General features: G+C 34.0%; 1 protein-coding gene across 8 annotated transcripts in view; it reads left to right on the forward strand.

Moving 5' to 3' along the window:
* Positions 1-20,739, forward strand: part of Epha7 (EPH receptor A7) — a 172,154-nt gene that overhangs the window by 38,729 nt on the left and 112,686 nt on the right. For all 8 annotated transcript variants that reach the window (XM_090338415.1, XM_090338414.1, XM_090338417.1 and 5 more), the window contains exons 4-5: positions 18,493-18,648; positions 20,264-20,599. In XM_090338415.1, coding sequence (XP_090194541.1) covers positions 18,493-18,648; positions 20,264-20,599 — 492 coding nt within the window. The remainder of the gene's footprint in view (positions 1-18,492; positions 18,649-20,263; positions 20,600-20,739) is intronic.

A 20,739-nucleotide genomic window follows, 5' to 3' on the forward strand; every position in this document is an offset into this window, starting at 1 on the left:
ATCATTTTAGTGAATGACTAAAACAAATCAGGAATGAATATAATATAATAATTGAGGTGACGTGATAAAAATTAGACACAGACTGAAATATGGGTATCACAGAAATAATGAGTAGGGATTGGTTAACTTGATTTGGAAGATGGGTAAGAATAGAAACTATGTTTTGTTTTTTTTTTCTGTTGGGGAAGATCTGACAGCTCAGCTCAGAGTTGCCTTTTGTCTCTTGTTGTTGTTGTTGTTGTTCTTCTTCTTCTTCTTCTTCTTTTTTATCTTCATCTTTTCTTTTTTTGAAATTTGAATTAAGTTACACTGCTATGGTAGTTATAGCATGTATGCCATTTAAACCTAGCGTTTTTTGCTCAGTTGTTCAAAGCTTTCACTTTTACAACATTATTTCAGTTTTAATTTTGACCTATATCATCTAATGGAACTTTGCAGACAAATTAACTTTTTGAAGAACAAGTTTAACTTTTCTATAGTATTGTTGTGCTTTTGTTCATAATTTCAAAATATTTAGTCCAATTCTTTATTTATTTGGCTGAGGTCAGACTGGTCTGAGCTTCATTAACAAGAAGTAATCTAGAAATCCTGCATATATTTAGTGGAAGTAAAACAGCTTTTATCAACAATAGACCCTGCCTATTTTCTGCAGGCTAATTCTTAACTGTCCAAGTTGTATAGAATGTCCTGCTATATGTCAGCAATAGTCTCCCACCAGATGTGGTCATCAGGACTACCTGCAGACATTGCCAGATGTGTACAATGGGCTGAGGTTTAATTACTACCACTCTCAGTAGTATTTTGCTGAAAAATTAAACATTCAACTTCTAGTTCCAAAAATGTGAAATTTTTACTGTATTACAACCTTGTATTTTTCATTTCTATATTTTTATTTCTTTCTGAAAGTTATTAGAAACCCACTCAGTTATGAAGAAATGGTAAAGACTCTGGGCTACTCTTTTTAGGAAGCAAAGATAGTTAATGAATGGAAGAGATGATGAGAGCTTGAAGAACTGACAATTGTATTTTGAACATCTGTTGTTAATGATGTAAGGAGAAGGCACAGGAACAAGTGTGAATCTTGATTTAGGAATTAGGCTTGAAATGTCAAGGAGCCCGTGTATATCCTCAGTAGATCCTAAGCTTTAATATCATGCAGGTATGAGTGTAGTCTGGTTTGTTCAAATCCATTGCTGTGGAAGAATTTGAATGTTAGTTTTGTGACAGGAGGACATAGTTTCTCAGAAAATCAGCCACTTACATTACCCTAGGTAGGAGAAGTACCTTCTGCCTCCTACTCTCATTCGTTTTGAAGAACTATTGAGTTCTGAAAGATTCATGTCTGTGGTTGGTACCAACTACCAGTGCTGAATTCAGATGTAAACTTAAAACCACAAGTCGATTTTTGGCCCTGTTTACAGGTAGTGATTTTATGGCATGTTTTCTTGAGTATGTGCTGCCTTTTTCTCCTTTGCTTACCTTAGATTTATTATTAAAGATGAGACAATTTGTCCTGGCCTGCTTGAATCTATCCTTCCCCATATTCATTTATCTTAAATCTTTCATAATGAAACTTCTGTGAGTTTGCTGGTGAAGAAAAAGAACAGGCGAAGATGCCCAAAAATATATCAGCTTTTTTGTTGGGTTTATAAAGGAAAAACATGGGAACTTTCACAGTTCTTAGTTGTCCGTAGGAAAAAAAAGGTCAGTTGCTGCACACACTAATGGGAAGTACAGTGAAATACAACTGCACCTCAGTCACCATTATGCAAAGAAAAGGAAGAGACTAACTTGAAATACAAGAGGTACCCTTATAAACATTTTCTTGTTTTAAGTCTTCCTTTTATCCCCATTGAATGATTTCTTTATAATAGCTGCCTACAGGACACTGAAGGTTTGTTTCGTTGTTTGTTTTCTTTTGGTTTTGTTTTTATTATCTGCTTTTTAAAAAAAAAATATAATCTATGAGGTTTTGTTTTCCGTTTTTCTTCTATTGTTTTATTTTGGTATTTCATGATGACCTATACAAATTTAAACATGGTTGGCATATAATTTTTTTATTGTAGAAGGAAAGGTAGCATTGTATTAGAACAGCATACTAAACAAAGTAAAATTGTCCAGACCAGGAAAAAAATAACTGAGAAAATGAGTTGAATTTCAAATGACATGTTTTAAAAGTTGATGTTCTTTTAGTTGAAGTTAGGCATAGAACTTTTAAGCTGAATCTTTTATTATCTACATAGATTATATAATGAGGCAGTTAAGCAGATTATTTGCAAAAATATTGGAGGATATTCTAGAAACTTCTGGAAGAACCAATATTATTTTAACTTAAAATATAGTGTTCTTTTCCATGTTATGCTAATAATCATGGTAATGATAACTGACTTAGAACATTTCTGTTTGCCAGAACCACTGATAATGTCTATAATATGTTCCTCTTGGAAATGTTATTAATATGACATGGCATTTTGTTTCTAGCGCAGAGGGGAGAAATGAGGTGCTTTCCTAATAGTGTTTCAGTGTTGAGTCTATAGTTAGTCTCAGAGTTTGTACTCAGAGTGCTTGGCTCTGTAGTCTACCATGTTTCACTTCACTGTCTACTGTAATATTAAAGTCATGCCAATCATCTGTTTGATATAAAGAAGCTTTTTAAATTTTAACAACTAAAATTACCAAATGCATTAAATGGACAACAGATTGTCATGCTGTGCAGTATCCAAGATTTTTCTTACATGATATGCTTAGAAAGTAGGTTTTATAGGATTGAATAGAATTAGCAAAGAACTGTACTTGCACATTTTTATTTAATTGGAGAAATTTAATAGCTATCACGTAATGGAGGCATATTATACCCTGCATGGTAAACAGATATGTGAATAGGTAGATAGACCCATGCCTGATTTCTTACTTATAGTATTTAATTGGGAATAAGAGGTAAGAGGCATGTGGTTGGCTAAACCAGTGGTAAAGGTAAGCATTTTCTAAGAAGTTAATGTAGTTTGGAACTGAGCACACATTATGTAATGCCATATAGGAAATTCAGTACTATGGAGTTTTCTTCTTCAAAAAACAGTAGCCTATTAGTAAATGGAAAGATTGTATGAAGCCTGTAATTATCCAGAATAGATTATACTTGGAAAAACAAAAGGTACAAAAATTGTACAAACTTTTGTCATTCTGCAGAAGAAAACAAATCTTTGTAGATACTGGTGTTTCCTAGCACCTGAAAATGCCCTATTTATCACACTATCATCTTAGCTTTCTAATTTTCTCACTTAACACTATGTGATAAATCTATGTGCTAACAGCTAGAAAATTAGTGAATCTTAAAATTCTAGAGAATGAGTAAAGTGTATTAATGGCAAGATTCAGAATTTATTTTAGAAGTACTATTGAATAAATAGTAGAGAATAGGTGGTATCTATTAATTGATATCACTGATGCACTAGTGCTGATTTATATTTTATAGGTATTTATATAAGAAGGTTAAACATAGACAGCTATCCTGTCAAATGTTTTAAGGTACATATATTCCCTAAATCACAAGTCTGCAGGCTGTAGTTCAGAAGAGAATATTGTATTTAGATGATACTCTATTGCCCATATAAAATAATTTATTTAAAGGTTATTGGAAAAAGATATTCAAACTTAAACATTAACATATTTTCAATATAGATTTTAAGACAAAGTCATTGTATGAGCTTATTCAAAGATTATATTTCTTTCATGTACAAAAGTAGGATGTTTTACTAACCATATTAGATAATGTAGTCTGATTCCTTAGAGTTAGGTATATAACACATCTCATAAAAGAAACAGTAGACTATTTAAAAGTTTGGACAAAGTGGGAAAAATATAAGTAAAAGATATAACAGAAATTACAAGTCAAGCCTCTCGTTTTGACAGTTATGTTTCATCTGAATTTTAATTTTGTGAAAATTTTCTAGCCATCAACACTATCTATATAATAGCAGGATTTCAAGTCTGAGAAAAATCAAAGAGCTTTAAGAACTCTACTGATACCGTGTCTAGACATACTTCTTTACACCTGTAGCTTCAAAAGATTCACCTCGTAGCCTCTTACCTAAAGGACAATTACTTTTAACTATATGAGAAATAGCAAAGAGAATACTCATTCTGATATGGCACTCTCCCTTTTAAATTGAAGGCACTTAGCAAGGATTGAATTTGTCTTTTAATGCCGTAGTTATTGTATTTGAGTGGTGATATAAAGCACACTAGGATAGTTTATATTGGCTGACTTAAGTTCCTCTGATGTTTATTTGCTCACAACATTTCTCACAGATGCTTATAAAATTCTTGATCATTCTTAAGATTCAATTACTCACCTCCTAGCCTTTATGTATTTTTTGATGTTGTTTGTTTAGGTGTGTGTATTAGTTTTCTTATCAGTCTTATTTGAAAATTTTGACAGGCCTAAATAACTTGTCTTTCCTGTTCCAACTGGGATCTATCCATGACAGTATGTCTTCACAGCCTGTCATTTAATTTTTTTCTATATGTTGATAATTTAGTTGAGTGCATATTTTGAACTATGATTTCCCTTTGTTTTCTGTCTTATATATATTACAAATTGACATCTCCAAACTTTAGTCAGTTTCTGGGATGATCTGATGCTAAATAATTAGGGTGATTTAATGCATGATCATCTCTCTATACATAATGTTATTTTATAACACCATTAGTGTAGAGATAAAAATCAATCATCGTACTTGAGTTTATCATTTTCTTTATAGAACATGCAACACATTTTTCATTCAGAAATACATGCATTATATATTGCTGTTCTTTTTAATGTGGATACCATATTCTAGTAATACTTTTCTCAGTTATTTCAGAATGAAATGTATCTTCAAATGCATATTGAATTCAATCCTTTGCAGTGTATACAATTACCGTTTTTGAGTTTTCTTTTAACTTCAAGATGCATTATAGTTTTTAAATTTATTTTTATTGTCAGGGTGATGTACAGAGGAGTTACAGTTACATATGTAAAGTAGTGAGTACATTCCTTGTCAAATATTGTTACCTTCTCCCTCACTTGTCTCCCACTCTTCCTTCCTCAAAACCCCACCCAAGTTGTAAAGTTCATTTCCAAAATATTGTCTTGAGTGTGTTGCTATTGCATCTGTTTCTTTATCCATGTTTTAACTTTGAAAATGTGAAATTTTATTGGTACCAGTCTTTAGCCCTTAATTCTGTCACATCACTTCACAAGTCAGTGATCAAATGAATGAATTTATCTTTGAGAAACATAAAACTGAATAAGAAAGTACACATATACAAAATAATGTCTTGGTGTGTATGTGCATTTGTGCTCATAATATATTAAAACCAAAGAAGTACTAGCCCACTGCATTCAAATTAGGTTTTTTTTTCATTTACTGTACAGTGATTGTTTTAAAATTTTAAAGAGAGCCATTAAGAAATAAATTGTAATGATTTTTCATAACATAGACATTAGTGATATTTCTGTGTTTTCCAATAGAAACATTAATTATATGAATTTATTTTAATTCTGGTCTGCCTATTTCTAAATTGCAGACATACAGTATTGTGCTTTTAGAGTATAAGAATTCCAGTGATCATAAAACTAACTTTTATTAGTTAGAATAAGTCATATATTTAGGGAAATATAGTCTTTTCAAGAATTGAGAATCAGAGAAAACTATTGTTGTTTAGTTCCTTGCTCGGAAAATAACCTTGCAGTGATAAAGTCTGTAATAATTTATAATCCACAACTTAATTGTTTTCTTCTCTTGGGCATTTTCTCTTCCATATTCAAAGCAGTTTGTTCCAGTTATACTCATAAAATTACATTTATGACACACATAAACTTATTTATAGCATTGTATTAGGAAGGCATTCTTATCGAATCATGTTAGAAATTGTCTGATGCATAATATAAACATGGTTGTAGATTTGTCTGCCTGCATAGCATCACAGGAAAATCCTCAAGACAGGAAAACCATGAAAGTTCTCTCTTGGAACGTGCCAATCTTGTGACCATTTATCTGATTTTTATGAAAAATGTACTAAATGAAACAAGTGAATTATTCTTTTACGGATCACATTTCATTACAATGTGTGAAACAAGTGAAGAGTCTTGATTCTTTCTTTCATTAAGTATTACCTAACCCACGAGCTGAGCATTATGTTATGATTCATAAATCATAGATAGTTAGCTACGAGTATCCTTAGATAGTTGTATTATAGTCCCACCTTTGAGGGGCTCATGCTGGGTGACAAGAAATATACAAGTGTCAATGTAAACTCTATATTTCTGGTGTGCTGTGCTTAGTAAAACTGTTAAGGAGTAAGGAAAAATAGAAATCACTCTTTAAATTCATACATAGTAGATTATTTATGAGAAAAACCAATGAGACCATATGAAGTGTCTAGGTATTCCTCTATTAATACAATTCATTGAACATTCATAGAAGTAAATGGGATTCCACTAGTATCTACATTATCTATTTTTGCAAAATATTATGATTGCAAAGTTAGGGCCTGGTGTTTGGCCTAGTGGTAAGAGTGCTTGCCTAGCATGCACCAAGACCCGAGTTCGATTCCTCTGTCCCACATACACAGAAAGCCGGAAGTGGTGCTGAGGCTCCAGTGATAGAGTGCTAGCCTTGAAGAAAGCCCAAGGACAGTGCTTTGGTCCTGAGTTCAAGGCCCAGGACTGACAAATTTTTTTTTAAATGATTGCAAAGTTATTAATAGAGTATGGATATACGTTTTTGTTATTAAGGACTGCCCAATGTGGAAGATAATTCTATCTTGTTTCTCTCTAACCATTGTTTCCCCCCCTCCCCTCTCTCTCTCTCTCTCTCTCTCTCTCTCTCTCTCTCTCTCTCTCTCTCTCTCTCTCTCTCTTTCTCTTCTTCCCTCCGCTCCCCCTCTCTTTCCTTTGCTCTCTTCCTTCTCTCCCTCCCTCATGCCCTCATGCATGCTTGCATGTGTGTTTATGTGTGTTTTCTTTTATTCTTTGAATTTCCTTTTTAGCTAGCTTCTTTTTTTCGGAAAAAGAAAATTGAACCCAGCAACATTTTGGGGGGAGTGGAGATTTATTCTTTTTTGTGTTTGTGTGTTCCTGTTTTTGTTGTGTCGTTTCATTTCTGAGAATTAAGGATTTGTCCCTATGCAACTTTTTAAAATGTTAAGCTTCAGGGTAAACTGATTTCTTTATGATCTCCAGGAAATTTTCTACTGACATAACAGAAATGATTATTTCTTTTCCCACATGTTCAAACGGCCTTAAACTGCTGTAGGGTTATTTGCTTCATAAGACATAGTATTGATTCACGTTTTATAACTGACTTAGTGAGGCAAATAGAATTTTTATCAAATAGCTGGAAACATTGTTTTAACTTGGAGTTTTATTTTAATAATTTTTGAGATTATTACAGGAAACAGATCATGAGAAAGCCCATATTGGACTGCTCTTTATTGTTGAAAATATGAGGGAATTTCTTGGCTTTGAACTCTACAAGCATTTTTCCCCTAAATCTAAATTATCTGAGTATATTGTGAGAAAAGAAAAACACAGTCATTGATGAATCATTCACGGCAGTCTAATTTTAAATTTTTCTCTACTGAGCTGAACTTATTTTGGTTTATTAAGTACAATGAAATCCTAAATAATTGTGTATATGTGAGTATTTCGTATTCAGCTGAAACTTCTACAAACTTCAAGTAAACTACCCTTATGGAATGTTCTCTTCTTGCCAGATGCACCAGAAACCTTACTGGAGCACAAGCCAAGAACTGCCACTCGTAACTTTACAGTGAAATATAATGGGTTACTATTACATCCTTTTGGACTTCCTGCATACCTATCTACAATGAATAATTTTTGCACTTCACATTAATAAAATGCTGCAGGTTTGACAGGAAAGGTGACTTTAGTATCTGCATTCACCTCAGAAGTAGGAGATAATTAGGCTGTTGTAAAAGGCACAAATTAAAGGACAGTATTTATAATTTGCAGAAATAATTTCCTGAGAATTTCAGAAACTCTATTAACTTAAGCTCCTAATCAACAGATAATCTATGTCATTTAATGTTAGTGATTGAAATGATAGCGCAGTATTTAGTTATCAGCATATATTTTTTCAGCATATGTTTTTAAGTGATACCTTTTTGTTCCATTGCCAAGCATAGCAATAGAGCCACAAGACATTAGCAGTAATTTTTTAAACAGGAAATGAGTCATTTGGCTAGTAATATGCATTTCTCCTTACTTACACATCTGCCAATGGGAAGATGGCTGACACAAGGGTCATCAAACTTAGAAACTAGTGGGATTGAAAACTCACAAAGCAATTGATAAAGAAAATCATCAGAGTAGTTAGTTATATATTAATTGATTATACTATACTAGAAACTTCACTTTGTTTTTAACCTGAACTGTATTCCCTAATTTACAAAAACTGTAAAAAAAAAGTTGTATTGTTTTGCTCTTTCGATGTGAGAAAGCCAAGTAAATTTAGCAAATTTGCAGTCACATCATTACTTAGTGCTAGAAAGAGAAAATAAACTTCATGTAAATGAAAGACTATACTCACCTGTAATCCTAGCTACTCAGGAGGCGATTCAAAGCTATCTCAGGCAGAAAAGTCCATGAAACTCTTATCTCCAGTTAACCACCAGAAAACTGAAGTGGTGCTGTGGTTCAAGTGGTAGTGACTAGCCTTGAACTGAAGAGCTCAGGGACAGTGCAAGCCTAGAATTCAAGCCCCATGACTGACAAAATATAATTAAAATAAAATAAAAATAGAAGAGGGATTAAACCAGATGCTACAGGCTTAATCCTGTAATTTTAGCTATTTAGGAGTCTGTGACCTGAGAATCTTGGTTCACAGCCAGCTTGGGCTGGAGAGTCCATGAGACTTAACTCCAATAACATACCAAAAAATGGAATCGTGACTCAAGTGGTAGAGCACTATCCTGGAGCAAAATTCTCAGAGGCATTGTCCAGGCCCTGAATTCAAGTCCCAGGAATGGTACAAACAAAACCAAAAGCAGTAACAGCAAATGACGCTAATAGAAGTATGCTTTAAAAAGAAGAGGGATTCTCATTCCTAAAAGACAGATTGGGGATTTTTTATGTGTGTACTCTACATTGTTTGACTTTTTCAATATGTTCTTTTTTTTTTTTGCCAGTCCTGGGCTTGAGCTCAGGGCCTGAGCACTGTCCTTGGACTTTCTCAAGGTTAGAGCTCTATCACTTGAGCCTCAGCACCACTTCTGGCTTTTTTCTATGTATGTGGTACCAAGGAATTGAACCCGGGTCTTCGCGCATGCTAGGCAAGCACTTTAACCACTAGGCCAAACTCCTGGCCCTCAATATGTTCTTATAATGAGAAAACAAATAAAACTGAATTTGCAAGGCATATAATCATTAATGAATATTAAATAAGTATTTGAAAATAAACTTCACAGGGGCATAAATCATATAGAAAATTGTTTCTCATATCTGAAATCTTTCTAATGTAATAACTGTTTAAGGAACCTCCTTATCACAAAGCGCTTGGTCATAATAATGGTTTCACTCTAAACTTCAATTAGAAAGAAGCAAGACTACACTTTCTAAATTCTTTTCTCACGCAGTTATTAAAGACTGTTGTTTCCTACAAAGATCATTTTAACATATATGTATATTGCATATATAGTATACATTCACACACACACACACACACACACACACACACACACACTGGTGCTCTACAAGTGTTGACATATGAGGGCAGTGTTCAGTGAGATACAGCTGGGCATGCATTTTCACTTAAATCTTTCTTTTTAGAAGGAATGATCTTTACTTTATTTAAAGGAAGTTACAGAATTTTAGAAAACTTGTTTCTGTATTCTTACCTATGGGAGTCAAAATAAATTTGCATATTTTGGGACATCTGACCATACAATGTTCAACAGTGGACATGAGGGACATGAGACCTAGTAGGCAGAAGAGTCCTGACAGGACAGGGGCATTGTAAGGATCACATGCAGATTCAGGCTAGCTCTGCAGAGGCACCATTGAAAATCTGAACATACTGCAGATTTTTATGTGTTTTTTTTATGTACCCATGTGTATGAAGTAGGAGATGGTATTACCGAAAAGATTAAAGATAGCATTTCAGTTAAATCAGTCACTGTAATTTAACATTTAGAAATGGATGTATTAAAATGATCTTTTCCAACTAGAAATGTATAAGAAAAGACAATCTACAATACCTAGAAATAAGAAAGAAAACAATAAGAAAACAAGTGAAATCCAATATGACGGTACTAGGCCTTAATAATTTATTAAGTTGTGTATTAGATTTGTAAACAGGTTGGCTTAATTGCAATCCATGTATCTATTTTTTGTATAATCTCACTTCTCTATTATAGTCAGCTAGGTATAAAATAGAATAAGGAAACAAAAGAGATCCAGAATATTCTTTTTTGACTTTTTATTTTACATTTTCTCATCAGGTTGCTGATGACTGCAAAATTGCTGATATTCTCAAAAAATAACATTTTATTTCTCCACCTCAGCAAAACTGAGACTATTTCAAATGAATAATTCAATTAAAATTAAATTGAAAATACTTACAAACTGCTTTGTTTTATTTCATTTTGCAATATAAATCTTAAAATCACTCTTTATAAGGAATTCTTATATGTATACTTCATTTTGATCATGTAGTATCCATAATAAGTACTAGTATAAATTAAAAAGAAATAAGAAACATGCATACACATATTTATAAGTTCCTCGAGGGAATTTCCTCTATAGTTTAAAAAAATGTCCAAATTGTTTTCAGGTATATGGGTATCTGTTTTTACAAACCTCTCATTCTACAAAATTTCTTCCTAAACTCTTGCAAGTTAGCTGTAGAGTAGTCTGGATGAAGCTTCCCAAACTGTAATGTACACATTACATCATGTTGTCTTTATCCTCCCTGCCTACTGCTCATTCTCAATGTGAAAAATCACACTATGTAAGGGATAGGAGGTCTGGGTTTCAGGCAGACTCTGGTAATTATTCCCACTGAGCCATGGTCAATAGGATTAAAATACAGATTCTGGTTCTGTCCATCCCAGATGAGGTCAGCTCTCTGAGCAGTGGGAGTAAGATTCCTTCAAGCTGTGCTTTCCCCCTTGGCGGTAGAAGACCAGAGACATGAACGTGACACAAATATTTGAAAGCTCCTATGGAAACAGCCTGGCTTTGCCGGCATTAACTACAATGTCCATCTGCAATAAATAAAATATAAGTCCTTGTTACTGTCCCCAGCTATGTATGGGTAGAGAGTCTACAACCATATTAAAGCCCAGAACGTTTCAATTACCAAACAATCCACTTATAGTTCATAATTAATAAACTCTTTTCAGCTGTGTAAATGTGGCCGGAAACATCTGCAAAGCCTCATATTTTACACACCGACGTGCATAATTCCTTCAGAAAAATTCAAGTGTGCTTAAAATCACAGGTCTGGCAATAGAATAGAACCTGAAGAAGCCGAGGTGAGCCCTAAGCAGTTAGGTCACAGGAGTGGTGGGGTGAGAATGCAGTGGTGAAGGAAAGTAGTCTTTGACGTCTGACAAAGAACTTGTGAAAAATAATGAAGGTTTAAATTCTACTCAGAAATTCAATCAAAACCAACTATTTTTGTTTAATGTGTCAAAAATTCCTCTTCACTGTAAGATTGGGATTGATGATGCCCTTTTGTTGTCATTCTTTTTGACCAGTCTTGGGACTTGAACTTAGGGTCTGAGCCCTATCCCCAAGCATTTTTGGCTCAAGGCTAGCACTCTATTATTTGAGCCACACATATACACATGTAGCATATTTTCTAGCTCTTAAGTAGCTCATAAGTAATTTCTTACAGTTAAATGCAACTTGACATAAAATAATCATCTATAGACAGTATGTTAGAAAAATGAGTTAATGTATGAGATTAGCTATTTTCTTAATTGTTTTTCCCAACTTGAATGTTCTGATCTGAAGTCACAGTCTTAATGGACTTATTTTTATAACACCTCCATATTAAAATTTAATTCACATACCACACAATTCACACACTGCGGTGTGCAGTTTAATGGATTTTAGTATAGTGAGAGAACCAGCTTTACAGATCAATTTTAGAACATGGACTCTTTCACACAAATTAACCCCTGTGCCCAATAAGAGCAAAGTACCACTTTTTACTGTTCTCTGTCCTCTGATCCACTAATCTGCCTATTCAGATTGGCCTATTTGGGCTATTTCACTTAAGTAGAATTATATAGTAGATAATGTTTTGTTATTTTTTTTTCATTGAGTTCTGTGACATTGTGCATGTTAGTCAGTTCTATCACATATCCTTTGTGTTTTTGAGACAATGTTTTGCTACTTCTTTGTAGGATTGTTTTGAATTCATTGTACATACGTCAGCCTCTACAGTAGCTGCATTGTATGGCTATACTAAATTCTTTCCTGTAGCATTTTATTAGGAGTCATCTCTCTTGCCCAGTGGTTCTGTAAATAACTCTTTTGATTGGTGTGTAATATTTCCTTACATTTATTAATTCATCAGTGGGTAGATAATTGGGTTATTTCTCCTTGTTGAATATTAGGAAGAATTGTACTCTCAATATGTATGTATGTTCAAGCATTTGTATGGAAATATGTTTTTGTTGTTTTAAGGATATATTTGAGATTAGATTTTTAGAAAATAGAGGGGCCAGGATTGTGGCCTAGTAGTTGAGTGCTTGATTAGCATGCACAAAGCCTTGTGTTCCATTCTTCTGTACCACATACATAAAAAAAGCTGGAAGTGGCACTATGGCTCAACTGGTAAAGTGCCAGCTTTGAGAAACCTGAAGGGCAGTGTCCAGGCCCTGAGTTCGAGCCTCAGGATTGGCAAAAAAAAGAAAAAAAAAGAATAAAAAGAAAAGAAAAATGACATTCTTTCTCGAAGTAGCTATACATGTTTATATCTGCCAGAAGTGAAGAGGCTTTTCGAATTTGTCTTTATTATCATCTCTAAAAATTGTTATCCTTTTTATATCTATTGTCTCATTATGGTTTTGAATGTTTCAGTTTTCTAATATCTATGGATAGTGTACATCTTTTTATTAGTTCCTGGCCATTTTGTAACTTCTGTGAGGAAACCTCTGAGCAGATAGCTTATTTTTTTGCTTCAATTGTATTATTTTGGAGGATATTATTTTGCTTAGAATTCAGATTTATTAAGTGCCTAGATAATATCTCATTTGACCTCATGATTTATAGTGGAGGTATTTTATTATCATGTATTCTTTATAGATGTAATATTTTTAAGGAAAGATCTTGACCTCCCCCATATATTAGTACTGAACAAATTGAAAACTTATAAAAAAGAAATGTCCAAGTTCTAATGGTAATACTATGATTGTTAGGGATCAGTGCATCAGAACAGATGAATTGATAAAGAAAATGTGGCATATGTTCATAATTCACTATTGTTCTTAAAATTAAGTGCTTGACAGGAAAATGACAGATCAAAGTAATCAGGTGAAGACATATTCAGAAAGGCAAAAAAAGATCATGTTTGCTCTCATATATGCAATCTAGATTTTAAAAAAAGACAAAGACATGACTATGAAAAGGAGATTATTTGGAAGGGGATGGGGAGTAGCAGGAGGAGAAAGGGCAGAAAAGAGAAAGAAATGAGTAATGAATATAACCCAATTTCATTAATACACAAGTATGAAAGCATCAGAATGAAACCCATTATGTTGTATAATAATTATACACTAATAAAATATGAAAGAATGCAAAGCTTTCATGTAATCTCTTTCATACTTACATACCTTTATGTCTAGAATTTTTGGTACAATATCATTTTTTAGCAATTAATTTATAAATAGGAAACCTATTGCCTTTTAGGAATTTAATTTCAAATGGATTTGAGTAAGTTTTGCCATATTGGGCAATGCATTACTATTTTAACATAGGCAAATTAAAAACAATAGAGATTCATAAGTTTTTATGATAATAGATGTGGACGATGTTATACTATAATATGGTTTTAGCAGATCTATTTCAGTAGATAATGTTACTGTTTAATGTACAGAAATCTCATGTACTTTCCAGTCTCTGTTTTTCTCTTTCATTTTTCTTAAGGATATTTGGTCTAACCAACAGAACCATCTTAGCCTATAAAATCTTACATGATTACAATTCATGGCTCCAGGATAATGAACTTGTTATTTTATTCATTAAAATCCTAAAGACTCAAAGATTTGTCAAAGAATCAATCTCCACATTTCCTAATAATGGAAAACCACCGTTATTAAGATAACAGGATAGAGATTACTTCTGCAAAGGCAATTACGTATTTTCAAAGATATTTTATACCTATCATAGCCATGTAGCACAATGTTACTTTTGAAGCAACATTTAGTTAAAATAAATCAGAGAGCAGGCTGTTAAAATGGCACATTTAATTAATTTTTTTATACTACGTCTCTCTCTCTCTCTCTATATATATATATATACTATATCAATAAATATTTTCTTTGTGTTCAAGTGCAATAGCAATAATTGATTGTAAAGTTGTTCCAAAGTTTCTAAAACTGTTTTATCTCGTAATTAAGTGAAAAATGAATTTACCTTTGAAGTATTTACTTATAGAGGTTTTACCTAGTACTTTCTGGAAAGCCAGCTACATTTATGCTGAAGAGAGCCTACTCGTATTTCTGTGTTGCCTTTTATGCAGTGGTTGGAGATCACTGGGTATATGTGTCTGTGTATAGGCCTCACAGATCTACCACTTCATCCTAGTTTATCTAACTGAGCATTTGGCTCAAGCAATTTCATCTCTCCTATCACAGTTTCAAATTTTAAGTGCATTGGTTATTTCCTGCCCAGGATATGGCTGTTGTTTCTACACGTTCTACGCTTTTCCCTAATACCCTTGGCTCTGAAGGTTTTATACTTATTTTTAATAACTCCAAATTGATGTCTTCCGTAGAGGTTAAGTGAAAGCTGGCTTGTTATAACTCATAACTTTTAATACTAACTCAACTATGATAGCATATCACTTCAAAGTAAAAAAAAAAAAACATAAGAATTTTCCAGTATTGAACCTATTTAATGAAAACCGTCCATGGATTCCATCATTTTGCACAAATGATCGTACCAGCATCTGAAGTGAAGTCTTGAAGTCCTACTTCATATCTCTCCTTAAGTCCCAGAATATCTTTTTATAGTTTCTTAAGTAGCTATAAATTAGTAGAAATGCATTATAAAATAGAGCTTCATCAAAATTACTGTTAGGGTCACTAAAGCCCACGAGACAATTAAAGAAGCAGCAAATGAGACTCCAACTTCAGGAAACAGCATACGACCATGTGTCACAGGCTCTGTGTCCTAAATCTACTTTTAAACTAGACAAGTGGAATTATTTGAAGAATCCAGGTTACTTTTGCTTCAAATCTGTTTTCCCATCTGTTAAAAGGAAAATAGAATTTAGTGTACTTTGGAAGTTGAGCAATAAAAATGTTAAATTTCTCAACATTGGGTATAACAGATAAATTGCAGAAATTATATACATTGAACAACAAATAAACTTTCTAGTTCCTGAAGAAAATGAGGCTACACACCTTACGCACAGATCCTTATTGAAAATGGGCAGAGGATGTTTGGAGGGTTGTTGGTACACAACAGTTTTCTGCGTATTAATTGTGGAAACCTGATAGAATACATGTTGATTCATTCACCTCATATCTCTGTTCTCTAAACTCTTCACCCTGTAAAATGCAAGCAAATACACATATAATATACTATATATTATATCACATGTAGAACTTGATATACATGTTATATATATGCTATGTATTATACATAATGTATTCTTATATACGTATTATATAATTATATTTAGGGCTGATCAGTACACAATCTCCCCTTTCCTTTTTCCTCTCCCACTGTTTCCCATTTCCTTTCCCTCTCCTCCCTTCTTTTTCTTTCTTTTCATAATCATTATTTATTTTAAACACATCCAAGACTTCACGAATCAGACAATTACAAATGCAGTTTATTCTATTTGCTTTTTGAATGCAGTCTAAAGCCTGACATAGTGGAGATTTGAGGAGTAGAATATCCTCCTCACAAAGCTAAGCTAAACCCATTATTCTACCCAGTTGCAATGCTTAGTGTGGGCAGACCATACAAATAGATGCTATATTGTTTATCATTTTGTTATTGAATTCATTGATGTGGGTGATTGGGAGGGTGGGGGCAGGAAAATGGGGACAAAAACACGAGTAAGGGTATCAAATTTTGAGAAGCAATGCACCCATTACCTGACAAATGTAACTGTAACCCCTTTATACATTTTCCCAACAAAAATACAATTAAAAAAGAATTACAGTAATTGCTACGGAGAACTTATGAAGATATATGGAATGTTCTTGGGTTATACGTCTACTGTAGGACTCAGCAACCACATTACAAGGACTGTTTGTAGGGAAATCATTGTATATCTTTACCTCTGTCATAAATGATGCATCTTTGAATTTGTAGTCTGTGTGCAAGATCTATCTTGTTCAAGAAAGCAGAGGTATTTTTCTGGGGGGTGGCAGGGTTATGGGGCTTGAACTGTGAGCCCAGGAACTTTCCCTGAGCTCTTCAGTTCAAGGATACCACCCTATCCTTGAGCCACAGCCCCACTTCCCGTTTCACTAGTGATTAACTGCAGATAAGAGTCTCATGGCTTCACTGTATCTGGGCTTACTTTGAACTGCAATCCTCAGTCTCAGTCTCCTGAGTAGCTTGGATTATAGGCGTGAGCCATGGCTCCCAGCTAGGAAAGCAGAAGTATTTTTATGAAACCCAAGTGTTGATCTATTAGAATGATTTATGAAGTACTTACTAGCATGTCAACAAAAGTAAAAAGTATTTCTGCTCTTTACTCCCTAAGGTACAAATCACAAATTAAGATCTAAAACTGAATTTTTGTGAAGTATTCATTAACTTTTCCTTCTGCATATGATTTTAATAAAATTTGAAGTTTACAATTACTTATATATTTACCTAATAAGGATGGAAGATAGATTTAATTCATTCAGTGTATTCAATATGGGATAGTAACAGTTGAAAAACTGTGGAAATAATAAATATGTGCAACATTCTGAACTTAATTGTAGATAAATATTAATCTGTCAAATGTGAAGGAATATTAAATGGTTCATGTTTTCCATAGTTCATGACAGAATCTAAATGCATAAGACCAACATGCTTAAGAGGTAGAAGACATGTGTTTTCCTACCTCTCTGCACATGTCTGAGAGTAGTGTGACAGAAACTCTAACCTCTCAGGTCCACAGAACCAGAGTGATAGTCAATTGTCAGTTAATACTTTTCCCCTTCTTTTGGGTGATAAATTGACCTCCTCTTTTTAGGATTTCCTTATTTTAGTAACTAAAAATATCCACAAAGAAGAATGAAATTTGTGTTACAACTTATGTATGTTGAAATGGTGTTTTTGAGTTACTTCACATATACAGATGTGAAGTTTTTGCATATTACTATTCATAATCTGATAATTAAAACTCTCTTGATATTGCAATGACTAAGCTAAATTAATACCTAAAGTGAATTCCCAGCTACTTTAGAGTAAGAAGACATAATGGAATGGTCCAATACAGACCTAGAGACCACTTAATTTTTGTTGAGTTCAAAGTATTTTTTTATTTTCTGCAGTAAAAAATCATATAATTTTTGTCTTAAATCAATTATGCTGTTGTTCAGTTTTGAATTCTTAGCTTTGAATTAGTTCCAGTTTCAGTTGGCAATTATTATTATCATTATTTAGGTGTGGTCAGGGCTTGAATTCAGGATCTCATGTTCTTGTTTGTCTTTTTGGTTCAAGATTGGAACTCTACCATTTGAACTATACTTCCAACTTCTGGCTTTTGCTCAATAATTAAAGAGGGATAATTCAAATAGTGTAATTCCTTAGAAAGACATAGTCAACATTCGTCAAAATAAAACAGTATTAAGAAGATTGAGGATTTGGGTGGGTAGTCGTAGGTTGGGTGAGGATGTTAAAAAGTGACATTGATCAAGATATATTACATTCATAAACAGTTTTGTTAAATATGAACCCTTTTGTATAACCGTAATTTTTTAAAAAAATTCATGAAGAAAAAGTCTCATGAATTTTCTTATCTGGGCTAGGTCTGAACTGATCAGATCATAGTCTCTAGAGTAGCCAGGATTATAGAAGAGCCACCAGTGCCCATCTCATTACTTTGTTGTAAAAATGTATTTTAATATTGTACTACTACAACAAAAATACTTTCTCAGGAAAAGCTTTAAATCATGAACAAATCTTTTTTTTTTTTTTTTTTACAAAACAAACAGTATTGTATTCTTTGGTAAATGCATCTAGAAATTTTCATTGGCTTATATATTCTCATCTTCCTATTTTTATTTTTTTTGCATACCCAGCCTGTGGTCGTGGCTTCTACAAATCTTCCTCACAAGATCTTCAGTGCTCTCGTTGTCCCACACACAGTTTTTCTGATCGAGAAGGCTCCTCGAGATGCGAATGTGAAGATGGATATTACAGGGCTCCATCTGACCCACCATATGTTGCCTGCACAAGTAAGTTCACAAGAAGAAACTAACAAAGACCTAAGATCACTTTTACTCATTTGTAGCATCCCTGAGACAAGTACTGAATTTATGAATACAATCTTGGTTTTTCTGCACTTACTCTTAAATAGTTGAAAACTTTCCCATAGACAGATAAGGTTGAGAGTAATATATATAGATTTTATCTCATTTTCTGGGAAATTTTAATGTCTCTATAATTAACAGGCATTTAAATAACATTTTTCATATGCATTTTATAGATGCTGTAAAATTACAAGTTATCAAAAATACGACTTGGCATTGATGGCTCACAGATGTAATTCTAGCTACTCAAAAGAATGAGATCAAATCTGAGGGTCTTGAACACAGGTCATGGGTGCTGTTGCTTAGCTCTTTTTTTTCTCAAGAATGGCATTCTACCACTTTGAGTCACAGTACCACTTCTAGTTTTCAGGGGATTAAATGGAGATGAGTCTAATGGATATTCCTGCCTGGCTGGCTTGATCCTCGATCCTCAGATCTGACTTTGGAGTAGCTAGGATTACCGGTGTGAGCCACCAGCTCTGGTTCCTCATATTCTTTTTTTTTTTTTTTTGCCAGTCCTGGGCTTCAGCTCAGAACCTGAGCACTGTCCTTGAACTTTCTCAAGGCTAGAGCTCTACCACTTGAGCCTCAGCACCACTTCCAGCTTTTTTCTATGTATGTGGTACCGAGGAATCGAACCTGGGTCTTTGGGCATGCAAGGCAAGCACTCTACCACTAGGCCAAACTCCCGGCTGGTTCCTCATATTCTTATTTCAAATTAACCACAATAGAACCAGAAGTGGAATTGTGCTCATTTTAGTAGAGCACTAACCTTAAGTGTAAAAACAAAGGGTAAGTATCCCAGACCTGAGTTCAAGCCTTGTGTGTCACACATACACATACACACACGTACAAGAAATTACTGAATTTCAAAAAGAATATGACATGTAAGCCTATACAAATGTTTTCTGTTTGAAAACTATCAGTGGAGAAATTTCACATTCAATATTTCAATTAATGGTTTGATCGCCCCCAATATAAACTCAGTTCTATACATCACTAAAAATCATTCTTGAGTGTGTGAAGATGAATGCATAATTGCATCCACTGTTACATTGTTACAAGGGAGACTATTTTTAAGCAACCACACAACCGTATTTTAGATGTCTTAACTGTTCTTTAATTGCTTGGAAAGGAAATAACCGAAAATGGTGGCAAAAGTACAGAGACAGTTGTTATCCTGTTGGATTTTGACATATTAAATGGAAAATACATAAAGCCTCTTGCCATGTCAATTCAAGGAGGCTTTTACACAGCTTTACTAGTAAAGGTAATGAAACATTTCTGTGAAAGAAAGCATTTCAGCTAGGTTTTCTCTTTGGTAACTTAGCTTTAGTATCCCATAGCTCCTCCTGTTCATTTTCTCTACATAGGGTGTTCTGTCTCTGTCTCTTTCTGTCTCTCTCTCTGTCTCTCTCTCTCTGTCTCTGTCTCTCTCTCTCTCTCTCTCTCTCTCTGTCTCTCTGTCTCTGTCTCTCTCTGTCTCTCTGTCTCTCTGTCTCTCTCTTCTAACTTGTTTGCTTGTTTTTGCTTTCCAAAGGGCCTCCATCTGCACCACAGAACCTCATTTTCAACATCAATCAAACCACAGTCAGTTTGGAATGGAGTCCCCCAGCAGACAATGGGGGAAGAAATGATGTCACCTACAGAATACTATGCAAGCGCTGCAGCTGGGAGCAGGGCGAGTGCGTGCCCTGTGGGAGTAACATTGGGTACATGCCCCAGCAGACCGGGTTAGAGGATAACTATGTCACTGTCATGGACCTGCTAGCCCACGCTAATTACACTTTTGAAGTTGAAGCTGTAAATGGAGTTTCAGACTTAAGCCGATCCCAGAGGCTCTTCGCCGCTGTCAGCATCACAACTGGTCAAGCAGGTATGTTCCTGTGCTTGTCTTTACTGAACAAACAAGGTGGTCGTGCCCAAGTGGAGTCTCTGGCTTGAATAGCTAGCCCTATACATTAAATTTGAGTATCCCGGCATATGGACTATTCACACTTTTAGCCTTTTCCTCAT

This window comes from Megascapheus bottae, chromosome 8 (genome assembly GCF_031878675.1).
Source record: "Megascapheus bottae isolate mThoBot1 chromosome 8, mThoBot2.hap1, whole genome shotgun sequence".
NCBI lineage: Eukaryota > Metazoa > Chordata > Mammalia > Rodentia > Geomyidae > Megascapheus > Megascapheus bottae.